This window comes from Podarcis bocagei, assembly GCF_964188305.1.
Source record: "Podarcis bocagei genome assembly, chromosome: 2".
In the NCBI taxonomy this organism is placed as follows: Eukaryota; Metazoa; Chordata; class Lepidosauria; order Squamata; family Lacertidae; genus Podarcis; species Podarcis bocagei.
This window is the reverse complement of record NC_138126.1, coordinates 111,231,098-111,256,797: the sequence shown is the minus strand read 5'-3', so window position 1 is coordinate 111,256,797 and position 25,700 is coordinate 111,231,098. Positions and strand designations below refer to the sequence as shown.

The following is a 25,700-nucleotide window of genomic DNA, read 5'->3' as shown; positions in this document are numbered from 1 at the left end:
AGGAGTGTTTGGCTGTCTGAATTTTGGAACAGAATGCAGGTTGACCTTTGCTCTGATCCAGCTGCACAGTTTTTGTGACTACTATATTTGCTAATATAGGCATGTGTAGTTTCCCTGGCTGTTTGACACATTAAACAGCTATGCCTTTAATCTGTCTGAAAAATTCAAATGGACATTAGGTTTCATTAGTAAGAAATGGAGAGCTCCCTGAAACTCCCAACTAAATGTTTTGAAACATCTAGTTCTTCTTAGATCTTGGTGAAGAAAAATCATTTATGTTGTTCCTTTCTTGTGTTCTCATCTGCCATTTATTTGGGAGGTTGGAACATTACAAAAAAATTGCTGGGGTATTTCAACTCTTTTCTAAACTTTGGTTAAACCTGGCCACAAAATGGGCCATCCAAAAACTAAGGATATAGCATTGCTTCCAAAATATTCTCAGGCCATGACTTTGAGCTTCATTTGGAGGGAGTTCCAAAAATATAGAGTAGTTTTCTGTTTTGTGTCCTTGACATTCATTCAGTCATGGAACACACATCATACTGTTAACAGGTGTTATCCTTTGATTAAGATTGCAGTGGGACATAGGGAAAGATGTCTGAAAGGTATGTGGGGCCTAAGTTGCTTAGGGCTTTGTCAGAACTAGTACAGTGTTACCTCGGGTTACATACGCTTCAGGTTACATACGCTTCAGGTTACAGACTCTGCTAACCCAGAAATAGTGCTTCAGGTTAAGAACTTTGCTTCAGGATGAGAACATAAATCCTGCTCCGGTGGCGCAGCAGCAGCAGGAGGCCCCATTAGCTAAAGTGGTGCTTCAGGTTAAGAACGGACCTCCGGAACGAATTAAGTACTTAACCCGAGGTACCACTGTACTTTGAATTGTAGCTGAGAGAAGTCATTGCAAGCTGTGGAGCAAAATGTGTTCACCGCTGTCCACACCTCTCAAAAGATGAGATGCTCCATTTTACCCTCACTTGCAAACTTCATAGGCAACTCTGTATAGAACCTATTACAAAAGATTAGCCTTTGTATTACAAAGGCCTGGAAAATTTATTGCTAGGCCAAATTGGGAAGGCATTGTTGCTATTGACTTCCAAAGGTGCTCCTTGAAGACCTTTTTATACTGACAGGCCTTTATGCTTTCTTGATTAGTCATTTTAATGATTATTTTGTATTGCTTCTATGGTGTGTCATGTTGTATATATTGACTCTGCCTTGATATCTTATGAGTTGAAGGTATATAAATATGTTTTTTCCCTAAATAACTAAATGAGGGAGATCATTGCTTACATCAATGGGTTGTGCATTGAAGGCATTTTGAAAAGGAGGCCCAGGTTTGCTTTCACTTTGATATCTGCCTACCATTAACTTTTCAGAACTTTGCCAGTTTTCTCAAGAGAGAAAATACTAATACAACATACTTCTAGACTTGAAAATTTACTGTATTTAAGTAGAGTAAATTGCATAAGAAAAATCCTAATTATTTTAAAGCTTTTTTGGAGAGTCTTGTTATGTTAGGTGCATAAGGATATCATAGATATTATCCCAAATCTGAATCTAAGGGGTATATTGCAAAAATGGTAGGCAATAACCTCTCTGTTTTAAGTACTTGTGCCACAGTCTAGCTAAGTAAACTAACAGAAAGGACCAAACTCTTGGCCATGAGAATCTCGGCTGGATATTTTATTTCTCAACTGCCTACTGCCTCCTGTTCCCTGACCCTGATGCAATATCCCTGGCAAACTTCAGCTTCCTTTAGAGACTTTCCTTTCATCCTAGAACAATGGGATGGGGTAAACATGTAATCTCACCTCTTCCAGGCTTGCCCTTGAATTGGTACAGGCAGATTCAATGCAAATAGAGCCATTTGCAACTATTGTGCTAAGTGTGTGCACTCAGACCCAGGAGTAAAGGTTTTCCTTTAGACCAAAGTCCCTCAGTTGTTGATATTTGCTTGTTTCCAGCCCTGGGAGCACCAGACATTTGGAAAGCTGCAGGAAATACTAGTTGCGTGCGAGTTCCCGCCCCCCACCAGGATAAATAAAGACACAAGACACCATAATTTAAGGTTAAATGGGTGAATTAGGCCACAACTTTATTGAATTCAGGTATGAGAGGCATTGGCCTTAGGCATTGGTCCTAACGACTATCCGGCTCCAGCCCATTTGCTGGAGACACAGGAAGGGTTAACACCATAGTGGGGGAGTCTCCTGCTGAGGCACGTCAACTAGGAGCTCGCTGGGGGGGGCGTGCCCTTGGCCCACACCTCCATAGGCTTCGGACAGGGCCACGCCCCCCGGAGTCCTTTATCGGACCACCCTTCGTTCACTGGGGGGAGGTGATGGTGTTCCTCCCCCCCCCACATCCTCTTAACCCCTTCTTACCAATGTAGGCGAAAAACCAAATGGCTGTAAATTGCCAATTGGGAAAAATTCCTACCATGCCCCTTGCGGCGACAGACCGAAGTCCATAGCAAAGTCAGAGACCTACCTAAAGCCTACCTAAAGGGAGGGAGGGTGGGAAAACGTGGGGGCTAGCCGGCGAAAAGAGGGCGAGCCCCCTCTGTGCCGGCCCTAAATAGGGCAGGCCACGCCCCCCATCCAGCCGATTGGCTGGCTGGGGGGGGGAGACGCAGCCGGGATTCCCCCGCTCTCGCGGGGGCTGAAACCAGCCCCTGCTCACGTGGGGGTGGGGGGGGGCGTGAAGCCCGCAACCCCACCTCCTGGGCAGGCCAGAAGTGGCTTAAGCAGAAATTAGTTGCAGTAGCAACTGATGAATTCAGCAAATCTTCACAGATTTCACTTCACAGAGTTAGCAGCAAGGCAGTAGTACCACATGTCATTTATAGTGGCAAGCCTTCATGGGTGGCATTTCTGCCAGACTAAAGTTCTGTGTGGAAAATCCAAATTCTGTTGCATGAACTTTGTTTGTGTCACCTTTGCAAATATGGACTCACTGGCAACGACTAGATTGTAGAATAGAGAGTGTAGTTGGGAGAGGGATCTGGTCTCTGGGCTTTTAGTTGTAACTTCCCGCAAGTTGTATGGGCTGGAAGAGAATTAACATTATTAATTTTTTAATAGAAAAGTAGAATAAAAATCAGAACCCTAAGGGTCTTGGGAATCTTTCAGAGCTTCCAGACTCTGAACCTTTTTGTACATTCACGCTGGTGGAGACTTTTGGCTTCCTATGTATCTTGTCTACTCATTATTTGGTATGTGGCCATCCTAGTAGCTAAGCACTTGATCACACCATACTGACTAACTTCAACTATTACATGTTTATCCTTCCATATGAGCAAGAACATGAATTGGTGGCCATGGGGGCATTAGAGGTGGGTGGCTCTAACAGAGCGTTCTCTGCACTGGTCATGTAGGTACTTAACGCATCATCCTTCATTACACACCATGGTGCATACAACTATTATCTCATTTGGCTGTTAATACAGATTAAAGTTGTAGTCCAAAGAGAGATTGTAAGATGTGCTCAGAACTACTGTGGCTTCTCTGAGACCCTTAGTGGGAATTACAGAGAAAGAGCCAAGTGGAGGTCATTCTGAGGACCCTTGCAAAAAGTATCAGCAAACCAGACTTGGCTCTCAACAAGGAGGGGAACACAATTATAATAAATTATTATTGGATCACTTACTCCATCTGGTCAATCAGCGCTACTTAGATGTTCTCACCTGTCTTGCTCTGCACCAATAAATGTTTAAGGTAGTTCAGATATCCGTTCCCTCACCCTCTAAGCATTTTTGTTCCCATTATGTGCTTAATTCCATCTATCCCTAACTGTTCCTGGTAATATTAAGGGACTAACAGAAAATTATTTGTATATACAGATGACCCTCGTGGTCCCCTCCAACTGTACAATTATATGATCTGTTGAGTGGAGAAATGGGCTGTTTTTGTCCCAAGGAGTTGTTTGCCCAGAGATTGCTTAATAAATAATATGCAGCTCATAGGGGAACTTCACTGGAGCAAGAGCAACTATTCTCAACTCTTTTGCAACCCTAAATTAATCGGAAGGAAATGGCAGGCTGAATGTGCAGGCAGCAGTGAGACTTTGGATGCATTACAGAGAAACTTGGAATAAACTCTATGAACTTGAGTGTTGTCACCCACACAGTGCCCAAACCTTGGTTCTGAAATGAGTTGATGATGAAATATCTTCCAGTGTAGGGGAAAAGTGTTCAGATTGGCTTGGCAGATCTCTACACATATTGTCCTAACTTAATTGCTCTCCTCTATGAAAGTTTCATATATTTGGGATAAGATCATATAAAATAGGGGTAACCTTATCTGAGCATATAAAACAATTGTGCTGAAATTGTTTGGGCAATTGTGGTAACACTGGTATTTCCTGCAGCTAACATGTGGACATCATATCAATCTTCAGCTGCGTACATAAATCTGGGAAACACCTGTTCTATGCCAACTTCTTGGGGCAAAAAATTGCTCAGGGAGGCTTAAAAGCACAAGAAAATGCAACTGCAATAAGAAACCTGATGTCCCAGGCACCCTGAACAGTTGTTTTTAGCACTGGATTTCAAGGAAAATACCAGAAACGATGATCAGAAGAATCTTGAGAAACATTGAACCAAGCTAATACAGTATTTGTGTTGATCAGCTTGCCAGTTAAGCACTCACAGAGGACATGTAGCAGGTCAAGTTGTTGACAGATTCCATCACTAAAGCTACATTGATAGAGCTAGACTAATAAGTGCTTCATTGGGGCTACCCTAAGAAAATTGCTTTCCTCCACCAGAAACCTGCTCTGTTTCTGTACTTGACCTGCTGGAGGCAAAGCCAGCTCTTGTATATCTACCAAAGAAACCAGTCAGGGGTGCTCTCTGCTGCTGCTGCTGCTGCTGCTGCCTCCAAGCTCTGTGTTTCTGGCCTGCAGTTTTTTTTAGTAGCCCCCTAAGAGGAGCTGGCAAATAATAGGTGGTGATTTTGTTTGCAGGCTAGTAACCTTTGGGGGCTAACTTGCAAGGCTGTTTTATGTGGCTTCTGCGGCATAGGTTGGCATAGGCTAGTGTCATAGATTAGATGTGGTTTTTCAGTCTCTATCACTGAAACGCTCCCCCTGGAGTTTGGAAAGGTTTGATTCTAGATGTTATTTTTATTCAGAATTTCTAATGAAATCAGAGAGTTGGTATGCATGATCCTTCACTTAGGGCTCTCAGAATCGCCAAAAAGCCGCTCTGACTTGATTAACCTAACTGTGGACTTTGACTCTAGACCTGGGCAATACAGTGGTACCTTGAGTTACAAACGCTTCAGGTTACAAACTCCGCTAACCTGGAAGAGTTACCTCGAGTTGAGAACTTTGCCCCAGGATGAGAACGGAAATCGTGTGCCGGCGGCGCAGCGGCAGCAAGAGGCCCCATTAGTGAAAGCACGCCTCTAGTTAAGAACAGTTTCAGGTTAAGAACGGACCTCCGGAATGAATTAAGTTCGTAAGTAGAGGTACCGCTGTATATTGATATATCACCAGGTCTGGTACGAGGGACAGACCACGATGACATATTCACTCAGTGGTATATCACTGGTGAACCTGCCACTGCTCCCGAGTCCCTCTTCCTCCAGTCAAGTGATGGTGGTTTCACCAGTGATATACTGCTGAGTGAAACTGCCATTGTGGTCTTGGCTGAGGAGCATGCTGCTGCCCTTGCCTCAGCCAAGCAGTTTTAGGGAGCCCCCATCCCGCTACCAGCTTGCACAAGCCAGTGCCAGGGGGGAGGCTCTGTTAAAGTGCTTCCACTTCCTAGCTGAGAGAGCCCAAAGCCCACTCCTGCTTGCACGCGAGTAGGAGCGGGATCAGGCCTTCTCAGCTGGGGAGCGCAAAGCCCCCATTTCCCAGCTGAGAGATCCCCGACCCCTCTCCTGCTTGCACACAAATAGGAGTGGGATGCGGCTGCTCAGCTGGGGAGCGCAAAGCCTCTGCTTCCCAGCTGAGAGATCCCTGCTTCCACTTGCATGGGAGCAGAAGCTGGATCGGGTCTGCTCAGCTGGGGAGGTGCATGCTCCATCACACTTTTCCATTGAGGGGTACTTGCATGCAAGCAGGCTTCGTGCTCCCTAGCTGAGCAGCCCTGATCCCACTCCTGCTCACTGGGACATTGGGCATCGCTTAGTTGGCGCAGGTGCCTTTCCGCCCCAGAGCTGAGCAGCAGGCTGGGGCCAGCTGCAGTGTCCCCAGCTCGCCAGACGTTGGCTGAAAGTGCCTCATCTCCCACCGTGACAGCTTAGGCAGTTTCTCCCAGCATCTTGCCAGCTGGGGCCAGTTAAGCTTGTTTCACCCATTGTGGTTTATCGCCAAACCGCCATGCTTTGCTGGCGATACATCATGATATTGAAAACCTAACATCGCCCAGCCCTATTTGACTCTCTGTCACATTATTCTAAAACTGAAAGACTGTGCACAATTGTAGGAGAGTAAGGACCGTTCAGTGCCAGGGTGTGTGTGCTTTTGAGAGAACTTGGGAGGTTCGATCTGTAAAACACATTGAGCATCTTTGCTTAGCTAAAGTAGAGTCTTAACAAAGTCTCTGATTCTACAAAGTTCTGATTCTACCATTGCATTTCATAGGACAAGCTAAATGATCTTCGAAAGCAGCAGGGAGAAATCTCCAGTCTGCAGACCTAACTAGACCCAGCAGGGGTCCTAATTAGGCCTCTGAGGTTATTTTCCCCATGTCATACCCACCTGATGTTGAGCATGTAAATATGCGGTAGCAGAGGCACAACTGAGGGCCTTAAAATGCACTTCCAATGGGTCATTGGCATGTGGGGCTTGTTTCCAGTGCCTTTTAAACTTGGTGCCAAAATTCCAGCCCTGCTGGAATTGGTTCCAGTTGGTGCTACTAAGCAAAGCCAATCCCTCACAAAAAGCGGGAGTTGAATTCAGCGCTGGTTAGCAATGACTTCAAACTCCACTGGGATCTTGATCTCAACGTTTGCTGTAAAGGAAAAACAGATCTCAGTGATGTCCGAGGTTGTCAGAATGGCCCACCAGGTACAAGAGAGCTTAATATTTGGCCATCCTGTTCCCCTCTCCTCTAAAGAACTGCTAATTTCAAAATTTGGCCTTCTAAATTTAAACTGCTCCTTTTGTTGACTCAGAGGAAGGAGAGAAATCTGCATGATTCTTTTTCATTCACTCTTACTTTTATTCATTATCTATGTAGCTTTTCACAGTTCAGGGCGGCAGTTTGAAATTGGAAACACTTGCTCCAGACTGACCTAGGACTTCAGAGAGATCAAGCCTTCCCCTTTGATTTTAAGCCTGTTTGATTAGCAAAGGTAACATCATTGGACCCACCCTTAAATGCTTTTTTAAGAGTGACTTTCTAGTTTCCTATGTCTCCACACCTTTAGAATTTGGATGATTAGCAGCACAAACAAACTTCAAAGCCTACGTGAGCCTCATGTTAACAGTTTCATTCTTCTACTTGCCAGAGCAGGCAGGTGCAATCTGGCTTGGAGTCCATGCCCAGTACTTTTGTGGATAGCTGTTCACAGAAGTGTGTGAAACCAGCTTCTAAAATGCCCCTTATTCCAAGCTGTATGGTACCATCCTGGATGCAGGTACCATTACTTGTAAATTTGGATAACCTATGGTGGAAGCTAAGATGTACCGATTTTTCTTTCTCTTCTTTGATTCTGATATCACACTGAATAAAGTCGGTTGTAACAATGTTGGGCAAGCCTAGCATGATACGTAGGAGTGACTGTAGTGAACTAGTGGCGTATTTGTGTTCCACCTGTCCTCCCAAACTCATGGTCATATACTTAAAAGTTTAGTTATGCATACTTGTTTTTGAATGTTGCTGATTTTATTTGTATGTTTTATTTGTAGGGTTTTGGATTAAGTGGTTTATAAATTCTACTAAACAAACAAGGGACAACTGGCTTTATGTACTGCTTGTGAGCTTCTGGCATGGTCAGTGTTGGAGACAGATCAGACTGGCAGTCTAAGTCCGTCATCCTAACACAGCTCATGTTCTTCCATCTTTCCCTTACCACAATCCTGTGGGTGATGAAGATGAGATTATGACTTGCTAAGGCAGTCTGTTGAACTTCATGAGCTGGAGGGAGGGCTTGGACTCACTCCCATCCACCCCAGTCTATCTACTACATTCTGACAAGGCTATACACTGTATTTTTCGCTCCATAAGACGCACCTTTTCCCTCTTAAAACCTAAGGGGAAATGTCTGTGCGTCTTATGGAGCGAATGTGTGGTCGCTGGGGGGGGGGGGCTTCCCTCAACAGCCCCACAAGCTCGGGGAGCAGCGGACAGGCTTTCCCCACCGCCAGCCCCACAAGCTCGGGGAGCAGCGGACAGGCTTTCCCCACCGCCAGCCCCACAAGCTCGGGGAGCAGCGGACAGGCTTTCCCCACCGCCAGCCCCACAAGCAGTTTGGGGCTGGCAGTGGCTTTCCCCAACGAGCAGGTCAGGGAGCAGCAGAAAGGCTTGTGGGGCTGGCAGTGGGGGGAAGCCGCACTTCCTCCACTGCCAGCCCCGGGGAGCTGCATGCAGCCTTTCCGCTGCTCCCCGACCTGCTCTTTGGGTCGAGCAGCTCTGGGGTAGCCCGTGAAGCCTCTACAGGGCAGCAGGGAGCCTTCATCCCGCTGCCCTGGGGAGGCTTCACACGGCTAACCCTGGCTTTTGCGGGAGGTGGGGGAAGGGATAGAGTGAGGCTCTCTCACTTCCCCCACCTCCCCCAAAAGCCCCCAAGAACTGCATTTTTTTTTCTTGAATTCCCCCCCCCCCAAAAAAAAGTAGGTGCGCCTTATGGAGCAAAAAATACGGTCCTTGCAGGTCCTTGCCAATCATTCTCAACTACCGATTTCTTAAATATGCTTCCATTCTACCATGGTGTCAAGCATTATCTACCTTAGCAGTGAGGCTAGTTGGCGCTCCTTGTTATAGGGAAAGAAGACAATAATGCCCTGCTAGACACTGTGTTAAAACTCCTTCTGTGCAGAAAGGAAGCTCTAGAAAGTTTCCTTTGACAGGTTTGGAGAAAGATGACTTTGTTCTGGTGAATGTTTATTGAACTGCATAAAGGAGCTTACGGGTTTTGTGAACAAAGTGACAATATACTTGATAGTAAAACTTCTTGGGACAACTGAACACCCCTAGATGTCATTGCCAACCCAGTAATTTAACCCGCCAACAAATGCATATTTGGCTTTCAGAAACTTTCTCTTTCCACAAATGGCTTGTTCATAAACGCACTTCTGGTCTGCTCCTTACTTCTGACTGGAATGTGCCTGCCTACAACATTAGGCTACGCCGAAAATACTTGTTTTGCCAGTTTTCTATTCAGAGCTCAGTGCTTTTTCCCCTGTTACACATGCCGTCTCCTTAATCAGGTCACCTCTAAAGTTGCTTGATTAAACTGCTTAGGAGAGTGCCCTTCAAACACAAGGTATGAAGAAAACTACTTCCCAAAAGCACTCTTACTATGTAGGGGAGATCTCCTGATGTCAACCTATTCTTTATCTTCTAAGGTTCTCTTGAACACTTTAATTGTTGCTAGAATGCATGCCGGTTTCTAAATAAGCTGCTGCAAAATATTTACGAGCAACAGTGTAAATTAAGATTAAAGCATTCCGCATATATGAAGGAAAGCATTTGGAAGTCCACAAAATGGATTTGTGGGCTAGTTTGGTCTTTTTTAGTGTCTCTTTCTTTGGCAGTGTCTTTTAAGAAGCTTGCTGAAAAATATTTCTAGTGATAGCATTTTATCACTTGATCAGTTTTGGGGCAGGGTATTGTAGAGTGTAGATGCCTTTTTGTTTTAGGCAGAAACAAAGTTTTAAAAACTCATCACCTTACAACATGAAGTATTCTGCTTTGGTTGATCATGTAACATAGAAGTGCTCCAGGTGTCCTAAAGTAAGGAGCCAAACACCCACTTCATCCTCTCTGGCCTTGTAAGCAGAAAAATACTTCAATGTACAGAAAACACACTACAAGTGTTTCCAATATGGTTATGCCTTTGCTGTGTATTACTGGGATTTATCCTGCAAACGGAAATGGGGTTTTTCTTTTGGGGGGGTGTAAAAATCATCTCAGGGAGTAGTGCACCCTTAAAATGCCTTTTACTGTGAAATCATGAAGCCTCGTTGGAAATAAATTACCAAAAGAGAAAGAGATTGTGCTGCAGATTGTCTCAAGTAGTAGTGCCCATAGAATCATAGGATGTTGACAAGCTGGAAGGTGTGCAACCAAGATGATCAAGGGTCTGAAAACCAATCTTTATGATTGCTGAAACAATAATTTTGCCCTGTTTGGAGCAAAACATCAAGTTCAAAAGAGGTTTCTATTTAGCTGGACTCTTATTTGCACGAAGGAACCTAATATTGCTGACAAGCTCAAAAAATAGTACTGCGAGACTGTTCTCAACAGTTTGCAATATACTAAACTTAGGTCAACGGCTTGGTTTAAGGCTCTAGTTGCACCCTCCTTAATTTTAATCTTCATTTCTATATCAGTGCCGTACAATCCTTTGGGTAGGAAACGGTTCAGACCATACCTTCATGTGTTTATCATGCAAAAACTGCTGGACACGCTTGGGAACAGGTAGTGTTCTCCCCATGATCTCTCATTATAAAGGGGCGTTTGGTCAAACGTTCTAGGCAGCACCTTATCCTGGACATTTTCTGCCGTTTCTTCATCACCATGATAAAATTTGTTGTTGTTGTTGTTATAAAGCTAATTAAATTAAATTAAATTGCATACAATGTTTCCCCATTTCCAATATACAAAATTTATATCTGTTGTGCAACCCACAGTTTTCACAGTAAGGAAATTGCATAGAAGAGTGATCAGCATTTTGATGATGATATTAGGGTACAGGGAGCTTTGCATACCCAAAAGATAGATCCCTGCCCTTAGGAGCTTGCAATCTAAGCAGAGATGGTGGGTGGGTGAGCAGAGTCAACAGGAGATGCAAGAGACAAAGGGATGCCAAATGCCAAATGGTTTGTTCACTGCTGTTGCCACATCCTCCATTTTGGCTCAGCGACGCCAGCTCAAGGAAACATAATCGCCAATACGAACACCAGTGTTTACATGCACCCTACTTCCTCAAGCTCTCAGAAGTTCCAGGGGGAGCACATATCTGAGTTTGGCTTCCTTTTATAGGAAACGGCTTGTGCTGTTGCTTTTTGAAGTTTTTGAGATTCCTTTACAAATATGCAAAGTGAAGCAGAGGAAGCGACTATGATTCTATTACGATATAGTTGAAATTCCTGCATTGCAGAGGATTGGACTAGATGAACCTCGGGGGTCCCTTCCAACTCTGCGGTTCTCTGGTTTTCTGGGCGCATATTGGAAAATACATGTGGGCAGAGAAGGATCTCTGCATAAAACAGGGCAGCGTGTCACTTCAGCAAGCTTCCCCGAACAGCCAGGGAGCAGCTGTGCAAACTGCTTCTTTCGAAGTGCACAGAGCTCTCTTCCCAGGGCAGGATGTCTGCAAGGTCATTGCTCAACTGCACTCTCTCACTCTCACTCTCACAAGAGAGTTCTTGGAAAAGGAAAGAAGCGTTTTCCCATGTTCAGCAGATTCAGCAAAACTAGATCTAAATACATACTATTTGCTTTGCTACCAGTGAAAGTCTGTGCTGCTGGCTTTAACTGTGTTCCACATTTGATCTGGGTGCATAGTGCAGAGGGACTTCTCTGGATAATTTGTCTTAACCATTTTGAAGCCTTGGATTGTGTGAATAACAATTGATTTTATTTTTTGACTCATGGAACACTTAGGTGAATCCTAGACGACGTTTCTAGCCAAGTTTTGGATTTTGCTGTATTTAAAGTTGCTGAGTTTGAAGTTGAGTTAAGATCCTGACTTGTTCAGATGGAATGGGAAGCTTTGGTTAGTTAGGTATTTGCCGCTTTTAATTGCTGCTCATTGCGGAGGAGATGTTTGCCATAAGCAAGAGGCTCATGCATAATTAGCTTAATAAGATAATGAATGCAGACCTTGGGTGGCCCAGAATTCTGCTTTTAAGAAAGAGGAAGCAAAACTTGATGTTTAGAAAGCTTTAGGAAATGTTTCAGCCTTTCCCTGAAGATGCTGCAGTTCCTGGGTTGTTATTTTTTTAAGCGGGGGTTAGTAATGCAGCGGTGATTGAAGATTCCTGAGAATTAACTTGCTGCCCTCAGCTTTTATATTCTTGCTCAAAACTGGCTTAAATAAAAATGTCAACCCACACAAGAAGCTTGTCAGAGGTGGCTGGCCTTGAGAGAAGCTTGTGTTAGAGAGAGGCTTTTTTTTGCATGGGTTATGATTTCAATTGTTACCTGTCAGAAACTTAATGCTTTATTGGAGTTCATTTTTAAGGGTGGGTGGCTAGGATTTTGCTTCCAGTTACATCTCCATGTTGAAATAAAGGATTCTGTGAGCTATTATGAGCTTGCTTTTTTAAAAAATCCAAAATACTACCCAAATCTAAGGTGGTAAACAAACATGGAGATAGACTGTACCGTCTGCTTTGCTACCAGCAAATGTCTGTGTGGTGTCACACATTTTTACTTCTAACTTACCAATCGATCTGTTTCAGAAAATGTATGGTGGGGGACAGGGCCATTTGTGCGCTGGGAAGCAAATGAAACACATCTTCCAGCTTTGGGACAAAAGACGCTCGGGTTCATGACTTGGTAACTGCCTTATCGCCTAGGAATTTGAAATCTTCACCCTGGTATCTTTTGTGATGTTTATCTATCCCCCCAATAGTGAATACAGTGGTACCTCAGGTTACATACGCTTCAGGTTACAGACTCCGCTAACCCAGAAATAGTGCTTCAGGTTAAGAACTTTGCTTCAGGATGAGAACAGAAATTGTGCTCCGGCGGTGCAGCAGCAGCAGAAAGCCCCATTAGCTAAAGTGGTGCTTCAGGTTAAGAACAGTTTCAGGTTAAGTACGGACCTCCGGAACGAATTAAGTACTTAACCCGAGGTACCACTGTAATCTGTAAAGCAGGCCTGTGGTGTGAAGAAAAACTTCATTGAAGAAAAGCGTTGAGCTGGTCAGTTATACTTTGTGAACCTCCGACAGCTGCATGTGCATCTCACTGACAGCTTGGTCCAAACTCATGATGTAATTGAGATGTTAAGCACTGTTGTAATATACTGTTCTGGGCCGGGTCAGGGGTGTTGTCCCTGTAGCCCTGGCTCTTCTTGGTGCCATGTGATGTGAAGAAAAATCCCGTTCAGAAACTGCTTGCGACGTCTTGAAGAATGTGAGCAGGAAAGACATCCGCAGTAGTTGCTGACTCATGGATCACAGCGTTTCACTGCACATGGGAGTTCTTTCCCCTCCAAGGCTAATTCTGGAGTGTTTGTTTGCTCTAGGAGATTTATTTTTTAAAAAATAAAATAACAGCTTGTCTCCTCTGAAGTTTGTTCTTGGTGTTTTGACATTACAATCACCAAATGCTGCGTTTAGCTACAATGCAGATAACCAGGAATCTGACTCTTTCCCTGCTGAATCGAGTGTGTCTGTGGCTTGTCTAGTCAGGTATCAGGTTACTGTGCTGATTCTGGGCTAAATATTGTTGGATATCCATCCTGACATCTGGTTCGAAAGCCCATGCTTATCTTACACATCCCCCTTGAATGACAGGGCTGCCCCCCCCCCCATTTCACAAATTGGGGAACCAAATATGTTTTTGTTGTTAATTGCTCAGGTTTTGACTGAAGCTAGTTTTACTGCTCGATTCAACTTAATACCTTTCACTTGTCTTTATTGCGCCTACATCCCAAGCCTTCAGTGTTTTTCACCTGTCCAGCACAGCACATCTATCTGTTTTTTTCTGTTTCTTTCCCCAGAAGGAGTTGCTCACAGCTGTTGGACGAAGTTGTCAACCTGTTCCAGGCCAAAAGCTCCTATACTCACAAAGTCTGATCGGTGGCTGGTAGTTTTTTTGCATTGGCTGGAGCACAGGCTGCTCTTAGAATCCAGGCCATGACCAGCAGAGGAGCTGCCAGGCCGAATGGTCAGTCGCAAGCCAGCAAGATCTGTCAGTTCAAGCTAGTACTACTGGGCGAATCGGCAGTAGGCAAGTCCAGCCTGGTGCTGCGTTTTGTCAAGGGACAGTTCCACGAATACCAGGAGAGCACCATAGGTGGTGAGTTTTTTTTGGGGGGGGATCTCTTCTTGGGAGGAAAATCGATAGCCTAAATTTTAGGAAAGCACCTTTGGATTCCAGCATAACAAACTCCACCCGGGCAAGGCCATCCACTTTCAAATAGGGTGCACTTCCCGACACTTTCATCCCAAAGCGTAGCCACTTACTGTGCTTGTTTACCTTTCAGTAGCCCTCTGGAAGTCTGCAGATGGTAAGGGTGATAGTCCGACCCCAGCAGCTGAATCTGCTTTTTGAAAGGCTGTTAGCATCATGGTTTGGTTGCTCTTTTGGGTGGAGGTCTTAAACAAGCAAGTAGGCATCAGTAAATCATAATATGGGACGCGGGTGGCACTGTGGGTTAAACCACAGAGCCTAGGGCTTGCCGATCAGAAGGTCGGCAGTTCGAATCCCTGTGACGGGGTGAGCTCCCGTTGCTCGGTCCCTGCTCCTGCCAACCTAGCAGCTAGAAAGCACGTCAAAGTGCAAGTAGATAAATAGGTACCGCTCTGATGGGAAGGCAAACGGCGTTTCCATGTGCTGCTCTGGTTCGCCAGAAGCGGCTTAGTCATGCTGGCCACATGACCCCGGAAGCTGTATGCTGGCTCCCTCGGCCAGTAAAGTAAGATGAGCGCCACAACCCCAGAGTCAGCCATGACTGGACCTAATGGTCAGGGGTCCCTTTACCTTTAAATCATAATATACTAGTGCAATGGTTGCTTTAAAAAATAAATAAATTCGCACCCATATTGTTAAAATACAGTGACCCCTCCCAATAGTTACAGTTAAAACAGTATATACTTAATAATAGTGGGGGAGGGGAGGGAGAGACCTGTTTTAGCCTGAGGACCAAATTGGAACTTACCCATCCTTCTGGGTACTACGTTTCAGTGATTGTTGGGACAAAAGTGGGCAAGGCCAAACAAACACACACACACACGCACACACACAGGGGGAAAGTGCAAGGATTTCTATCCCCCCCCCCCATTGTCAAAAACACAAGTGCCAGGTACACAGTGCACTTTCCCTCTTTCACACACACATATACTTCCAGGCACATATACATACACTCTGATGCGATGGGCAGGAAGACACAAGCATTTCTAGCCCTCTCCAGCGCTGGGGTGGAGGTGACTGGAAAGATCCTTTTGTGCTATTTAGGGAGACTCTCTAAAGAGAAGACAGAGGGATTTTATCTCTTTATCTTAGCCTTGTGAGGCACAAAATACCTCTTCTGTTATTTGCTCTCAGAGAGGGCTTATCTCTGATTTTAGGGCTTTGGTACTTAGGTTAGAGGTGAAAAATCCCTTTACTATCCTGTGTCAGACATCATGTGATGTCAGGTGATTGGCAGGTGGGCATGGTTTGCCCAAATGGCCTTGTGGGCCTAATTAGGCCCATGGGCCCACAGTTCCCCGCTGTTGAGTTAATACACTGTTTAATTCCAGTTACCTTCACCCATTTTAGAGTACTCATAATCTTGCTTTATCCATAAAATATTGTATGCGGTCACTGGAGAGAGAGAGAGAGAGAACACTGTGTTTCTTTTTTAAAAAAGTTTTCTTTTCTAGATTTGGTTTGCTAAATGTACTGCAGAAAACTAAATGATCACAGAAGTACTTCTATAAAACCTCATACCCCCTTTAAAATCCCTTACCTGTATTTATGCAGTGCAGTGGACTCACAACTTGCGCGTGTTTAACTTGCTTGATTTCAACTTTACGCATTTGAGAGCTGACAGTTGAAATCACACAGATTAAACGCACAAAAGGCAAAACGCTTAAAAGCAGGGTTTTCTCAGTGTAGAAAGAGCTTTTAATCTCTCAGACTTGCTAATGGGGCTCTCTGGTGAGATCTCACAGGAACTCAAGACAGCCCTGCCAGACAGCTGGTAAGCAAGGTGGAGCGCTTAAAAGCTCTCTGCCTTGCGTGTGGGGTAAGACCTGTTTTGTGCGCCAGCTCTGGAAGCTAAGATTGCTCATGAGAGGGCGGTACCAAGAGAGTGGGTTGACTATATGTGTTTTTGCATATGGGCACCATCCCCAGAATGTAACCCCCATGCAAAAGATGCAAGACCACTGTAAAACAACACCAGTATTCTTTTGCTTTATGTAGTGGTGCACATGGACTGCATTTTCACTTAAATTCCTCCATAATGCTTCCTTAAGATTTTTGCTGAGTCCTTTTAAGGTTTTACCACCAGCAGCCACCCTAAATACCATCATTGTTTGGCTACTTTCTGTGAGACAGGGATATTTGCGGGTTGAGGGGCAATTGCGCATCAACTCAACACTAAGTAGGGGACAAGGTGGGAAGATGCTATATTCTCTCTCTCTGTGTGTGTGTGTGTGTGTGTGTGTCTGTGTCTGTGTGTGTAAGGTAACATTCAGACATTAGGTTATTCCATCATTCATAGTGGTACAGTCCTTTGAACTTGCACCATATGTTTTTTCTACATATCTAGGCCTACCCCACAATATTTACAGGAGAAAAATTTTCATATTTTTTACATTCATGCTTATTTCTGTACAAGCTGCTCCATGCAGCCTTGGAGACTTCTTAACAGATTGTTAGAGGTCAGAATATTTATCAGGTTAATATCACTTTTTGATTGGTTTCCCCATGGGTGATTCAGCTGGTTCACAACAGTAAAAATTCAGTCACTGTAATTATGATATATAAAGTTAAATGATTGCATCTATTTTGTCGGGTCCCTAAGCCAACTCTTCACCTTCTCATTTCACAGCTGCTTTCCTCACACAGTCTGTCTGCCTAGATGACACAACGGTAAAGTTTGAGATCTGGGACACAGCTGGTCAGGAAAGATATCACAGTTTGGCCCCTATGTATTACCGAGGGGCTCAAGCTGCCATTGTGGTGTATGACATAACCAACCAGGTAAGCATGCAGTGTTTGCTATCTTTTGGGGAGAAAGGGCAGTATCAAGGTTAAAACCAACAGTGTGGAGACCTCATACAATTACAGTGGAAGTGTCTATCAGCTGATGATGCCTCAGTTCCTTTGAACATCCTTTCCCATTTCAGATGAAGCTTGTTGGAAACAAGGGCCATCTAAAGACTTAAACACAGTCAATTATTGGTTAGAAACTTCAGGTGATTGCTGTCAAGTAAGACCCACTGTCTGACCAAAGCATTGCCTTGTTCACATTAAACCTTTGCTCTAAACAAGCTTCCTGACTAGTGGCTGATTTGTTATTTTTTGAAAAGTTAAAACCACAAGTTTGCATTTGCTCTGGAGTAAGCAACACAATTTCCTTGATGCCTTGAATAAATATGATCAACACCTCATAGAGGTCAGGGTAGTTCGGGGTTTTTTAAAGGCAAATAACTTTAGATAGGTATAATTTACACTCTGATACTTAGATACGAATTTACACTCTAGAAAAACCTACTTAGGAAGTCCTACTGAGTTGAGTGGAAATTACATTCAAGTTGCTATGTTTAGGATTGCAGCCTAAGTGTGATGTTGCAGGAATTAAGAACCATGGTGCCTTTGCGGCATATTCTCCTGGGCCCCACCTGCCCCTTCCACAGCAGTTAGGTTTGACCTACCATCCCCTTTTCAGAATTTTCTTTTACTCAGCACCCCCCTGGAGATCTACCTTATTTAAGCGAACAAACATTAAGACACTGACAAATTTGTGTTCTTTTGTGTATCTTATGTTTCTGCTTATGTCCTACAACATAGCAGAGAATTCTGCTGTTGCGAAGAAGACACCTTGAAGCTTGAAATTATAAAATTATTAAAACCCATGGGGTGGACCGTGGAGTGAAGCCTGATGACTCAGTCCAATCTGCCCCAGGGACAGGGACAGTGCGGCAGCCCATCTACCATTGGCCAAATAAGCAGGCAAGCTGCAATCTACTTCCAGGCTTTGGGTGAAGCCGAAAAGGGTTCACTCAAGCCCAGGAAAACCCCTCTGATCCAGGGGAGGCATTGTGACCATCCCACAATAGTGCCCAACCTGGCAGTAAATATCATTACACAACAGATGAAACATGTATGAATGGATTTTCAAAATTTTCTTCTTTTTTATGCTTCCACTGCCCCCTTATTTTTATTCAACGCCCCGAATTTCACCCGAGTCTAGTACCGCCCCCCTGGATTGTTCCAGCACCCCCTTTGGGAAACACTGATCTGTGTGAAGCCACTGGGAGCTGTCATCAGGAGATGTGGAGCAAAGTCTCATCAATAGGCAGATGACACCCAGCTCCATCTCTCTGTTCTATCTATTGGGAAAAGCAGTTGTGGTGTCAGACCAGTGCTTGGAGGTGGTGATGGGCTGGAGGTGATGTACCTCTTTATCCAGGCCTTTGCCACCTGAGATGTATAATTTTAGGATCCACCCTATTTTTATTGTTGTAAGTTTTTAATGTTGCATTTTCAATTCTTGTAACCCGCCTTGGGGCCTTAAGATGAGTGGCGGGGTAAGAAACTAAAATAATAGCAATCATAGTAGATGTTTGGTCTGATTATGACCTCAAGAACCTGCATGTCCCCAATAGACTGTTGCAGTGACAGTTGGAAGAAGCCTTTTGTTTCAACGTACTGCAGGTGCACATTGGGTGAGTTGGTTGAAGATAGGAATCCTGGTCCCTTCTGACTGCACAACTGACATTTTGGCCTCTCCTTTTCTGATAGGAAACGTTTGCACGAGCGAAAACATGGGTGAAAGAACTCCAGCGGCAAGCTAGCCCAAACATTGTCATAGCCTTAGCAGGAAATAAGGCAGATCTTGCCAATAAGCGCATGGTAGAGTATGAAGTAAGTAGAGCTTCTCAAACCCCTCAGATGTCTATTGTGCTCATTCTTACTTCTAGATGGAAGGAATGGTCCATAGTTTGCCAGCCCGGGAGAGGGCATTCTCTGTGGCAGCCCCTCAGCCGTGGACTTCCCACCCCTAAGAGGTGCATCTGACACATTATTGCATAGTTTTCATCACGTGCTGAAGACTTCTTTATCCTTACCTTTGACACCTGAGATACAGAGTTTTAAGGCCTGGCCTATTTTTTAAAATCATTTTTTGGTTTTTAATTGATTTTAATATTGTATTTTTAAATGGCTGTAACTCAACCTGGGACCTAGCGATGAAGAGTGGGTAAGAAATCAAATTACCGTATTTTTTGCTCTATAAGACTCACTTTTTCCTTCCTAAAAAGTAAGGGGAAATGTGTGTGTGTCTTATGGAGCGAATGCCGGCTGCGCAGCTATCCCAGAAGCCAGAACAGCAAGAGGGATTGCTGCTTTCACTGCGCAGCGATCCCTCTTGCTGTTCTGGCTTCTGAGATTCAGAATTTTTTCTTCTTCTTCTTTTCCTCCTCCAAAAACTAGGTGCGTCTTGTGGTCTCTTAGAGAGAAAAATACGGTGGTGATAATAATACAGTGGTACCTCGGTTTTTGAGCGTCTTGGAAGCCAAATGTTTCGGTTTTCGAAAACCTGGACTTGCTTCCATTTTCGAACGCGCCTTGGAAGCCAAAAGGCTTCCACTGAGGTTTTTTCAATTTTCTCCATTGAAATTGCAGGCTGCCCTTTGCACCTCGGTTTTCGAACGTTTCAGAAGTTGAACGGTCTTCCAGAACAGATTACGTTCGAAAACCGAGGTACCCCTGTATCAGGAGGAGTATGCTTCCCTTTCCCTCCAAACTTCCCAACCTGATTTGTCACTCCTTCGAGATAGTCCAGCCTTTTGGTACTTTATTGTATTGTAAACAAAAAAAAACCTGAGCAAGCCTGTCTGCCCAGATTGATCTGGGCAATCTAGAATATGCAGTCTTGTTCTAAAAGTAAGACCTACATTTGTTCTTTGCAGGAGGCCCAGGCTTATGCAGATGACAACAGTCTATTGTTTATGGAGACATCAGCCAAGACAGCAATGAATGTTAACGATCTCTTCCTGGCGATAGGTAACCCAAAGACACTACGCTGCATTGTTTATCGGGGCACTGTCTCTCTAAAGATTCATGTGGCTTCACTTTAAGTTGTACACTGAGTTCCGCAGCCTCCTGCTGCCTAGGGTTACTGCCCAGCAGCCAATGGTTGGAGCAGGTATTGGGCTAGACCCTCCCACCCTGTTGTAGCAGATGCAAATGCCAGCTAAAGAGAATGAAAGGTGTCTTGCAAATATTCTGTCAGGTCTCAACTTGCAGAACAGCTAGAGACTTTTGGGCTTTCCTTGACATGCTTCTTTTCAGACATCGTTATACCATGTGCAGCCTTCATATATTGGACCTTTGTGGGAATGGCCCCCAGGTACTGAGGCCCACCTGAGGCATTCTGGGCTGCTGTATTGACAGGGTGGAAGTTTCGCAGGTCTGCTTGCAGATGGAAAGGGCTGCAGGCCCTTAAATACAGGTTTAAGGGAGTATGCTGCTTCCTTCTCTCTCTCTCTCTCTCTCTCTCTCTGTCTCTCTCTTCCATCTCCTCTTTTTCTTAGTGAGTTTTCTGCCATGCTGCTACCTCCCAGCACGAGCCTGGTCCTCCATACATCAAATTTTGGCAAATGCTGAAATAAATAACCTGGTTACACCCATTTTCAGGAACAGGGCTAAGAGTGCTGCTACTGATGGGTATCAAGCTGTGCTCGTTCTGTTTTCCATTCTTTCCTATTACTGTTAATCCATGGCATTCTTAAGAATGAAAACATGACCAGCATAAAGGCCACAAGTATTGAACTTTGTGGCCATCGCAGAGCGATCTCGTGTTAAGCAATATATTTATTTTCAAAGAGGGTTTCACCTTAATGCGTCGTGAGGATATTTTACAAAGAAATCAAAGAGTCTTGAAATGGGTGAAGATACTTTCCAGGGACTTCCACAGGCGCAGGAAGCCCTGCCTATTTACACTGACGCAGGTGAAGGTAAAGGGACCCCTGACCATTAGGTCCAGTCGTGACCGACTCTGGGGTTGCAGCGCTCATCTCGCTTTATTGGCCGAGAGTACAGCTTCCAGGTCATGTGGCCAGCATGACTAAGCCGCTTCTGGTGAACCAGAGCAGTGCACGGAAACACCGTTTACCTTCCCGCTGGAGCGGTACCTATTTATCTACTTGCACTTTGACGTGCTTTCAAACTGCTAGTTGGGCAGGAGCAGGGACCGAGCAACGGGAGCTCACCCCGTCGCGGGGATTCGAACCGCCAACCTTCTGATCGGCAAGCCCTAGGCTCTGTGGTTTAACCCACAGTGCCACCCGCGTCCCTTAATGACACTAGTAGGGGTCCTCATACTGAACATTATACTTGGTAGCACTTTGCATCTCTGAATGCTTTAGGCTTTCCTTCCCACAGGTCCTGCCTTTCCATTTCCTTTACTTTATTTTGCTGGCCGTTATATGAAGTGCTGTAGCCAAACCATTGAGGAATAGGAGCCGCATAGCTGTGCTTTGCCATATGCCTGCAGGCATGTTTTGTGGTCTATTGCACTCCCCCCCTTTAATTTTTTTATCACCTGCAGTCATTGGTTGGAATTTCAGGAAACTCAAAACTTTCCCCTTGATTCCTCAGTGTGTGTTTTGCAGGATGAGTCGGCTCTACCTGCATATTCTTCTTTAAACAGAAGTTGCAACACATAGCCCTGCCCTGGATTAGGAAAGTGACCTAAAACTGCTGGCTATTACCAGTGGCAATGCTACATGCTTTTCGCCTGCACTTCAGGCTTACAATTGTGTCTCTCATCTGCTTTGGGTAAACGATCATGTATGAGCAGCTAGTCCAAACGGCAAGTCCAAATTCAGACTCTTGGAGGCGGCAGAGGCAGGGGGGAGTGAAGGAAATACCTCCATAGCCCCCACCACTGCTCCACTTGAGGGGGGGGGTGTTCCTAGAACAAACCAGCCCCTTTATAAATTCCAGCTTAGCAGGAATGTGAAATATTTCTGCGGAACTCTATGGTTCATTGAAACTGTCGCTGTTCAAACCTCCCTTGCTTTCAGTCTAACACATATTTGTAGTTACCTTGGTGGAACTATAATGGAGATTTGTCAGCCACTGTTAAGGAAACCTAACATTAAGGTACGAAAGCTGAGCAATACGAGAACTGCAGACAGCTTGTCGCACCTGCCATTTGGAGCATTAACAATAAGTGAGTTGGGAAGGCTTTAGGAGATAGAGGAGTTCCAGATTTCTGCATAGCCAAAATGTCCTTATTCCAAACTTTACTCCTGTTGTTTAATCCCAAAGGGGGATGAACCCAGGAAGTTCCCCCACACCTAACACATATTGTTTTTTTTCTCCTTCTAGCTAAGAAGCTGCCAAAGAGCGAGCCCCAGAGCACAGGGGGTGCCGTGGGTCGGAATCGAGGGGTGGACCTTCACGAGCAGTCCCAGCAGAACAAGAGCCAGTGTTGCAGCAACTAAACGGTGGCATTAAAGCAGCCGGCGAGAGATAAGATATAACCTCCATTTCCGCCCCACCACACCACACCTCACCTCCAATAACAGCATCGGCGCACTTGGAAGCCGCCCTCCCTCCCTCCTCCCGAGAGCTCCGTTTAACTGCACTTCTAATGCTTCAGAAACCACCACCAGACGTCTGTTACCACCACCCCCCACAAGGAAAGTGGAGATAGACCGACCGGGGACTTAACTTCCAAAAACAAACTCTTTCTTCACTTTGTATTATAGGTGCAAATAGCTACCTAATTACTCTGATTCCCCTGCTCTGTTTTCTCCAGATAACATTTCCTCTCTCCTCTCTACCCCACCCCTCCCTCCCCACCGCTGTCTTTGCTCTGTGTTCTTGGTCCTGTAACATCCACCCTCTCTTTACCTCCACCTCCCTTTATTTTGTTTAATGCTATGTGGGGTGGGGTGGGGAGGGTCACAACCGAGGGAGATCTTAATTCTTGTAGATTCATTTTTAAGAGCAAGGTTGAATGGGCTCCCTCAAGAAAATGAATTTTTGAGGGGGTCCTCCCAGAGTTGTTTTTTAATTTCCTTTTTTCCTGGTTTTCAGAAAAGCTGCAGTGTCCTTCATTTATCTTTTTTTCCAGGGCAGCCTTTTGTGGCTGGGTCGGAGAGGAAGATTGTATCTGAACTTTCGCTCGTGTCTTGCTTGCTATGACCTGAATGTGGCCCTTGGTGTCAGTGACATAAATCTGAGAATCATGCGTGTACCAGTGTAGAATATCGGAATTTGTTTCCTCAGACCCTCAGATAGCCCTTGATTTTGATGCCTTAGAAGTTTTGGCAGCCGGGATAGTGTAGCGGAGGGAGAGGAGTGGCAACGTTGACCTGCAGAAGACCAGTCAAAAAGGCGATTGTATCTCCTCCTGTTGTGTTAATGTTCAGGTTGCTGTTTGCAGGTTGTGCTTCAGTTATCAAGAGTCCCATTAAGAGAGGTTCTCTGCTCTGCTCAAAATGGGTGTGGCCTGCTGACTGAAAGAAGAATGTGCAAGGGAAGTCAAGCTCCCTTTGTTCAGCTGGGATACAGTAGAGGAGCCTGCTGAGGTTTCCTTTTGAGAGCTTCGGCCTGCACCTGTATGCACAGCCTTGCACGTTGCGCAGAACTTTTGTTCTAAAGTTGCCAAAAGGAGAAAGGCCATTGGGTCCTTGGGAGAAGGCTGGGGCTGCGGGTGCAGGCAAGTCAGAAACAGGACAACATGCTAGATGGGAGTAGAGCTGCTAGTAGGAGGACCAGTACTGTACTTTCTAAACCCTTTTTCCTGCCAGGGAGCGCCCAGCTTGCCTTTTGGCTTTTTCCTATACCCTTGCAGAACCCCCCTGTGTACAAACCCAGTCTTGCCCTAGGAAGCTGTCGAGAGGTGGCAGTCTAGAGCGGTAGAGCAGCCCCTTCTGTCTTCAACCTCCCTCAGACCCCAAGGGCTGTTTAAACTTGATAAGTGTTTGTGCCCTGTTTGTGTTCAGTTTTCTCTGTAAATAGTACAGCACAAATTTGTATAAATTAAAGGGGGGGCGGGTGGTTGCGGGATTTTTACTTCCCTGCTATTAGCTGAACAAAGTAATAGCTTTTAAAATTTAGCTGTAGATAGTGCTGACCTGTAAAGGCGACGCATGCTACCATCTCTCACCCACATTTTGCTCTCTGAAGAGCTAGCAGCAGCCCAGCATCTCGGTTAGAAATGGCTCCTCTTCCGACAGTGGCCTTCACCAGGGTCAATAGCACCTTCCCGCCTCCATCCCTCCTGGCATTTTTTACTTGAAGCCTCAAGCATGAGTACAGCTTCTAAAATGTTAAGAGTTCCACAGTGCTGTCCACATCTTGGCAGCGAATCAGCTGGCAACCCACAGAAGCATCTCTTGGGTGTACTCTGTTGGCTCCCCCATGCAGACTTCTCACATATGGTTGAATGTTACTGTGGGAGAGCTTGGAACGGATGATGTTTAAGCACACACACACACACACACACACACCTGCACACCCTTTCCCATTATTTCCCCCGGCATGGTTTGAAGCACTCTCATTTTCCACATGCTTGCACCTGTGGCTTGATACAGGTTTGCATTTACTTGCCTCTTCCCATTCACCAGTGCAACTTAAATGGCTGATGTTCACCCAAGCAAGATGTGTGCATTTAGGGCTTTGCTCTTAGCCATAAGTTGAAACGGTTAAATCCTGTACCGCTGACAGCATGTGGCGTTATTCTGCTGCCTTTGAAATGGCCTTCTACCGGTGGCTGTATTTGAGCTGGGAGCAACTAAGGAAGGAGCCGGACAAATCTGTCTACACGAGGCTTTGAGCAAGAAAACTCAAAATCTAAGTTAACTGGAAGTAGTGTGTGCTGTGACTTGGCCCATCCAATTGGCACGAGTGCAGAGTTGTTCCACGCCGCAATTGTGCATGGAATTTCTGATGTCAGTGTTGATAAAGACTTTGGGAGTGCCGTAGCACTTCCCCAGTATTTATTTTGTGCTCTCAAACTTCACTTGTGTCTCAAGAGCGGAGCTGTGTGTGAGGGAGGACCCTGAAATGGAGCCTTGCGCCTTCAGCTGCATTCACTGTTAAAACCTACTTCACAGAGAGTTCCATCTTTTTGTTATGCACATGTAATGTGATGTTCGTGGCCCTCCAGAAGGACCTAGGAGCAGGAACAAGCGTGCCCTATCCCATTCCAACAAAGCTAAGGTGCTGTTTTGCTCTCGGCTCATGGCAAAGCAAAAATAGATTATGCATTTAAATACCCCCCCAAAAAATAAAAATCCCTAATGCTTTCATCTTGCTCACACATTTTGGTTACTGCTTCCTGGCTAGTTCCTAGACCAAGTAAGGACACTGCAGCTTTTTGCTATTAAAAACCACACCCTTTCTCTTCTGCTTACTCTACTCTTCTGAACAGTTTGGTTTTTCTTTATTTTTTTTCTTTTGAGAAAGCTCTTACATTGCATTTAAAATAACAATCATGGTAACAAAATTTCAACTGCTGATTTACCAGTGTATTTAATGTAAGTAAACAAAAAAAAATCAGTGTATTAGATGAACTTTCTCCTTTATTTCGATTTGAGATAAGTGACTTGGATGGTTCTGAACACAAGCTTGAGATGACTCTTGCCCATCAAAGCAGGGACATCCCAGT

At 45.0% G+C, this 25,700-nt stretch overlaps 1 protein-coding gene across 5 annotated transcripts in view; it reads left to right on the top strand.

Annotated features, from left to right (window-relative positions):
• The window catches only part of RAB5B (RAB5B, member RAS oncogene family), a 29,603-nt gene extending 4,294 nt beyond the window's left edge, over positions 1-25,309 (top strand). For 2 of the 5 annotated variants that reach the window (XM_081181569.1, XM_081181573.1), the window contains exons 2-6: positions 13,857-14,155; positions 16,899-17,050; positions 18,815-18,937; positions 19,984-20,077; positions 22,409-25,309. In XM_081181569.1, coding sequence (XP_081037695.1) covers positions 13,993-14,155; positions 16,899-17,050; positions 18,815-18,937; positions 19,984-20,077; positions 22,409-22,524 — 648 coding nt within the window. In that variant the 5' untranslated portion in view covers positions 13,857-13,992 and the 3' untranslated portion in view covers positions 22,525-25,309. Of the gene's footprint in view, positions 1-7,195; positions 7,311-13,856; positions 14,156-16,898; positions 17,051-18,814; positions 18,938-19,983; positions 20,078-22,408 lie in introns of all 5 variants that reach the window. The other 3 variants (XM_081181572.1, XM_081181571.1, XM_081181570.1) reach the window with 3 other exon arrangements.
• The last annotated feature ends 391 nt before the right edge of the window (positions 25,310-25,700 follow it).